The 5592-nt window shown below is 35.8% G+C and overlaps 1 protein-coding gene across 2 annotated transcripts in view; it reads right to left on the reverse strand.

Annotated features, from left to right (window-relative positions):
* Window positions 1-108: 108 nt before the first annotated feature.
* The window catches only part of TSPAN19 (tetraspanin 19), a 22294-nt gene continuing 16810 nt past the window's right edge, over window positions 109-5592 (reverse strand). The window contains exons 6-7 of one of the 2 annotated variants that reach the window (XM_081822163.1): window positions 2747-2857; window positions 109-794 (exon numbers count right to left, since the gene is read on the reverse strand). In XM_081822163.1, coding sequence (XP_081678289.1) covers window positions 591-794; window positions 2747-2857 — 315 coding nt within the window. In that variant the 3' untranslated portion in view covers window positions 109-590. The remainder of the gene's footprint in view (window positions 795-2746; window positions 2858-5592) is intronic. The other variant, XM_031020665.2, reaches the window with a different exon arrangement.

The following is a 5592-nucleotide window of genomic DNA, read 5'->3' on the forward strand; positions in this document are numbered from 1 at the left end:
TTTATATACTTCAACCTAAAATGATTATTTCCCAAATAGGAGAAGTTTCTAAAAAAACATAAGGCTCTATTTATCTATGAATGAATTATGTAATTGAAAAATGCATCTTATAATTAGAATAACATCAGCTTATAAACTATACAAAATATTAGAAGTTCTTGCTTGGGATGAAAATCTCCTTTATCAGTATCCCATACCTGTAAGCAGCAGATGAACCCCTACTCTTGCTTCTACTACATTTACCTGAACACTGCTTATGTCATTGCTGGGCTCCCCTCCCTCCAGTTTTTGCCAATCCTCATACCTCTTCACTTCTGGTACTGCAACTCCCTTACCAATCCTATACACCAGAGATTTACCAAAAGTGCCTCCTCTCTCTGCAGGGATTCGGGACGGAGGGCTGGAGAGAAAGGTTGATGGTATCCCAAGCTCTAGGAGCACTTACATGACATAATTCCAGAAAGTTTATTTATTTACTATATACCTGAAATAATAGCTATTCATTTAATTCTGAGTTCAGTTTCATAAGTAACTTAAGAACCTAATCACTGTAAATCACATTGTTTTTATGTAAAACTTTGCTCAGAATTCTAAATTGACTTGAAAAGACAAAAAAGGCACTGTAAACACTTGGAGAGCCTTATCTTTACCTCCAGGTAAGTTGCATTCAGGGGCTCATCACAAAACCACTTCCTTAATGTAGAATTTGTGCAAGAACATGGCACCTGTTCTGAATTTTCTTTATTTGTATTCTTTATCCAATCTGTGTAATTGTACTGGCCACAACACTGCAACTAGAAAAATAATTCTATGAATTGTACTATAAAATATTAAAAATGCAGTTAATTATGATTCCCATGCACAATAAAGTGGTTTTTGTGAAGAAAATTTATTATTCTCCATTGGAATGTAGTGAATTGCAAATATAAGCATAGTTTTGTTGGTTTAATCCATCACTTTGTTGCTACTATTGTTGATGTTAATCAGAACGAAAGACCTTTAAATATAAGTGGGCTATGTTTGGATGAAACTGTTAGATCTGAACTTAGCATAAAGGAACCCAGGATGGAAGGCATATCTGATTTACTGAAGCTACGAACTACGTTTGAACCAGAATACAGACGAGAGAATCACTGTAGCCATATCTTCCTCCTCACTCTAGCAGTTCTCTTTATATTTATCCCCAAAATGCTACCATATGTATTTAATATACATAAAGAGATTCAGGGTTCTTTTTATTCTCTTAGGATTAATGTAAGATGTTAACTTCCAATTTTGTATTGTGTGAAAAATGGCCACAGAGAACCAAAAAAAAATGATAAGGCAAATAGCCATAGAAATGATAAAACGTTTAAGAAATATCTCACTTCCAATCCTATAAAGTTGAATTGAAAGGATGTGAAAGAATCAACTTCTGTATTTGTCACCAAGACTATGAGACAAAATTGGAGTGGCTATTTCATTGTTTTCTAATCTTGTTATTAAAAGCTATCACATCAGTCCTGCCTATGACACAATATGTACCAACAATCTTGGAAATGAATGACTAAAATAATGCTTTAGAGTTTGGGTACTGAAAATGAGTTTGATCGAACCTATATGTACTATCTCAACTACACTCATGACTGGAACTATAAACTTGATTCTCATTAATAATAGTGATGTCATACATAGAACTGTTTTCCTGTTTATCAGTTTATGTCCATAGGAGGGTTTGATTCTCTGCCATCAGTCCTAATGCAATCTAAAAAAGCAATACATGTACATGTCACACATATATATCAGAGAAATAAAAGACGAGTGAAAGCATTTATAATTATATTTCAATTCTCCTAAAATGCCTTGCTGTTAATATATACACCAAAAATAATAACTATTTTTATGTGGGGCACCTAGTATAGTAGTTAAGAGTACAACATCTGGTGCTACATTTTCTGGAATTGAATCTTGGCTCTGCCACTTAATTAGCTGTGTGTCCCTGGGTAAGGTACTATCTATAAAATGAGGATAATAGTTCTTACTTTTTTGGGTTGGAAGGATTAAATGAGTTAATACAGGCAAAGCATTTACAAAAAGGTCTGGTGCTATGTCAATGCTTGCTATTTTCTTTATCAAGCATTTACGATCTTCCAGCTGCTGATCTATTCCTGTAAACCATCTGGGAGACAATATCCATTCCTGTACTCTGCCTAGCTATATTTGAACTGTAAAATAATAGCCTAATAATGTTAGCTAACAAGTATTAGTTGCTTACTATGTTCCAGTTCCAAGGCTTCCTATACATTTTATATACGACTTCATTGATTCCTGCCGATCAGAGGCAAGGATTATTCTGTCCGTTTTACTAATATGGAACTTGAAATTAATAGGGTTACTTGTCCAGGGTCAAAAGCTATGTGGCAAACCTGACATTCTGGCTCACATGGTAACCACCACGCTTCTCTGCTGCTAGCAAGGACTGTGCTCCCATAGGAGCAGTAGGGCAGAATACCACCAACACTTCTATAGGTGAAACCGGGTTAAAACGCACATCAATTAACCAAGAATAGGAGATATAAGTTACAAAAGGAGGATAAAACTCAAGATTTATAAGTGGGAACAGTACTATTAACCCAATTTTGGGGGGGGATAAATACAAGAACCTCTCAATCCTCTGCCCCTATCTCCTCCCCTTCCCTGTACCACCGACCCTACGGTGATCATAATTGACATTTAATATTTTAGTTTCTTGTTAATTTTTTCTTACTGTTTTCTGTAAAGCATTCAGAATAATCCATTTGGGTATATCTTCAGGCATGTCTTTAGATCCATACTCAGTAATGATTAAGTCAATTTTATCATGCCATACTTGGTGAACCTGTTAAAAATTGCATCAAAAGTCAAAATCTGAAATCTTATGGTATTTGTCCTTCTCTGACTGACTTATTTCACTTAGCATGATACTCTCTCACGCCATCCACATCACTGCAAATGGCAAGATTTCATTCTTTTTTATGGCTGAGCAATATTCCATTGTATATATAATACTAAGTTCTATACCTGAAACTAATATTACACTGTATATAAACTAACTGGAATTTATTTATTTATTTATTTATTTATTTATTTATTTATTTGACACAGAGAGAGAGCCAGCTAGAGAGGGAACACAAGCAGCAGGAGGAGAAGAGGGAGAAGCAGGCTCCTGGCTGAGTAGGAAGCCCGATGCAGGGCTCGATCCCGGGACCCTGGGATCATGACCCGAGCCGAAGGCAGATGCATAATGACTGAGCCACCCAGGCGCCCCTAAACTAACTGGAATTTAAATAAAAACTTGGAAAGAAAAAAGGTCAAAATCTGTGAGAAACTTTCCTTATGGTTCTTAATAAAAGAGTATTCTAGTCAGTTTGTTCCTTTCTGCTTATTCCTAAGTGTTTTCTTTTTCTTCTTTATAACTATTTTTAGCAATCTCAGTGAGTGCTAAGGCATTTGGTTTTTTGCATTGTAATCTATAGGAGGAATATATGAGACTTATTTTATGATTAGGGAGAAAGTTATGTGTTATTCGCCTGAATGTCTAAGGATTCTGCTTTTCTTCTTGGACCCTCAGAAAAAAATTGTAAAAAACTTTGAAATGGACCAAAAAAGATTACTGAGTATCTTTTCAATGGAAATTAGGCTTGTTTTAGCATAACTTTAGGGTCTTCTTATTCTATGGGGGTCTGTACCTTTCTCAGTTTTTAACTTACTTTACAACTTTAGTAAGTTGTAGGAAGCTATAGTTAGACAATTGATTCTTTGTCAGAGAAGTTACAAATGAATTTTTCCTAGTGGGGTGCAACTGGTATCTCCCCTACGAACCATGTTTTGTATATATTAAGAAATGGCCTTTAGGGGTGCCTGGGTGGCTCAGTTGGTTAAGTGGCTGCCTTTGGCTCAGGTCATGATCCCAGGGTCCTGGGATTGAGTCCTGCATCGGGCTCCCTGCTCAGCCGGAAGCCTGCTTCTCCCTCTGTCTGCCACTCTCCCTGCTTATGCTCTCTCTCTGTCTCCGTCTCTGTCTCTGTCTCTCTCTCTCTGACAAAAGTAAATAAAATCTTAAAAAAAAAAAAAAAAGAAATGGCCTTTATAACTGTCTTTTCTTTGGACTCTTCTCTGAACTGGTTTTCATTTCTTACCAGTTCCCACATTAATAAACATGTTAAATAAAATCATTGACCTGTGCCTACTGTATATTTATACAAGAATTATGATTTTTAATTGAAAAAAATTATCCTTTCAAAATACTATAACAAAAAACAATCAGATTTGAAAGTTTGGGGGGAAACTACTATTTCAAAATCTAGATATTGCAGAGGTAAATTTTAATAGTAACTTACTTAAATATTTAAAAGTTTATATGACTTTCATAACTAAGGTAAAAGGTAGAAAGAATGGATAGTATTCCCATTTTATGAACAAGGAGATAAATACTCAGAGAATTTAGTTATTTGCTTTGTTTACATGAATCATGATGAGGAGCTGAGACTTCTAAATATGGTTCATTTGGGGGCGCCTGGGTGGCTCAGTTGGTTAAGAGACTGCCTTCGGCTCAGGTCATGATCCTGGAGTCCCTGGATCGAGTCCCGCATCGGGCTCCCTGCTCAGCAGGAAGTCTGCTTCTCCCTCTGACCCTCCCCCCTCTCATGTGCTCTCTCTCATTCTCTCTCTCTCAAATAAATAAATAAAATCTTTAAAAAAAAATAAATAAATATGGTTCATTTGAATTCTAGTCTATTGATTTGTCATTATATTATGCTGCCTTTGAATAATGAAAATGAAATTCCTGGTGGGAATACTACAACAATTAAACCATGTGTACAAGTTAAACTCTTACACAGTTACTTATATATCTATGCTTTAATGCATTTAAGATTAGAATAATGTAAAGTGTTACTTAGATCTCTAAGTTATTGATTGAGCTTATTCTCCAAGTTAATTTTTATTTAGAATAGAAAATGTTTTTCCATTTTATATTGTTGTGGGTAAGGGCAGACTTATGTCCTTATTTATCCTCTAAAGCATTATTTGGGAGATTCAGAGTGCACATAAATCACATCTTAGTACATAAGGGTATCGTATATAATCTCTGTGGGTACTATATAAATAAAATTCCCTCACACATATTTATTTTGACAAACATCCACTGAAGCCCTAGTGTACCTCCAACGCCGTTGGGTGCTGTAAGTGGCATAAAAGATTAAGGGCTCCTAAGAGCTTAATCTAATACGAATGTAGAAGAAAAATCGATGTAAACAAAGCTGTTAGCTCTAGATTCAGTTAATAAGTGTTTGAGTCCAGGCTCTATCATTTGGCCATGATATATTTTAGCAAGCATTTCTCCTCTCAAAGCCTGAGTTTCCTGTTCTAGAAAGTAAGACTAACAGTGCAACTCTGGGGGTTGTTGTGAGGATCAAAACTATATTGTCCATTGGCGCGAGCCAAGCTACTCATGCTGTTTGACAAAGTCCAAGTATGGGGGACGATCCTGAAAACAGGAGACTCCACAGCTGGCTCCTGCTATTCTCTTTCATTTTGTTTATGGCAATCTTTATAATTGTGGGAATATTTCTC

Source organism: Leptonychotes weddellii, chromosome 5 (assembly GCF_054177405.1).
Source record: "Leptonychotes weddellii isolate Sample4059 chromosome 5, ASM5417740v2, whole genome shotgun sequence".
Classification (NCBI taxonomy): Eukaryota; Metazoa; Chordata; class Mammalia; order Carnivora; family Phocidae; genus Leptonychotes; species Leptonychotes weddellii.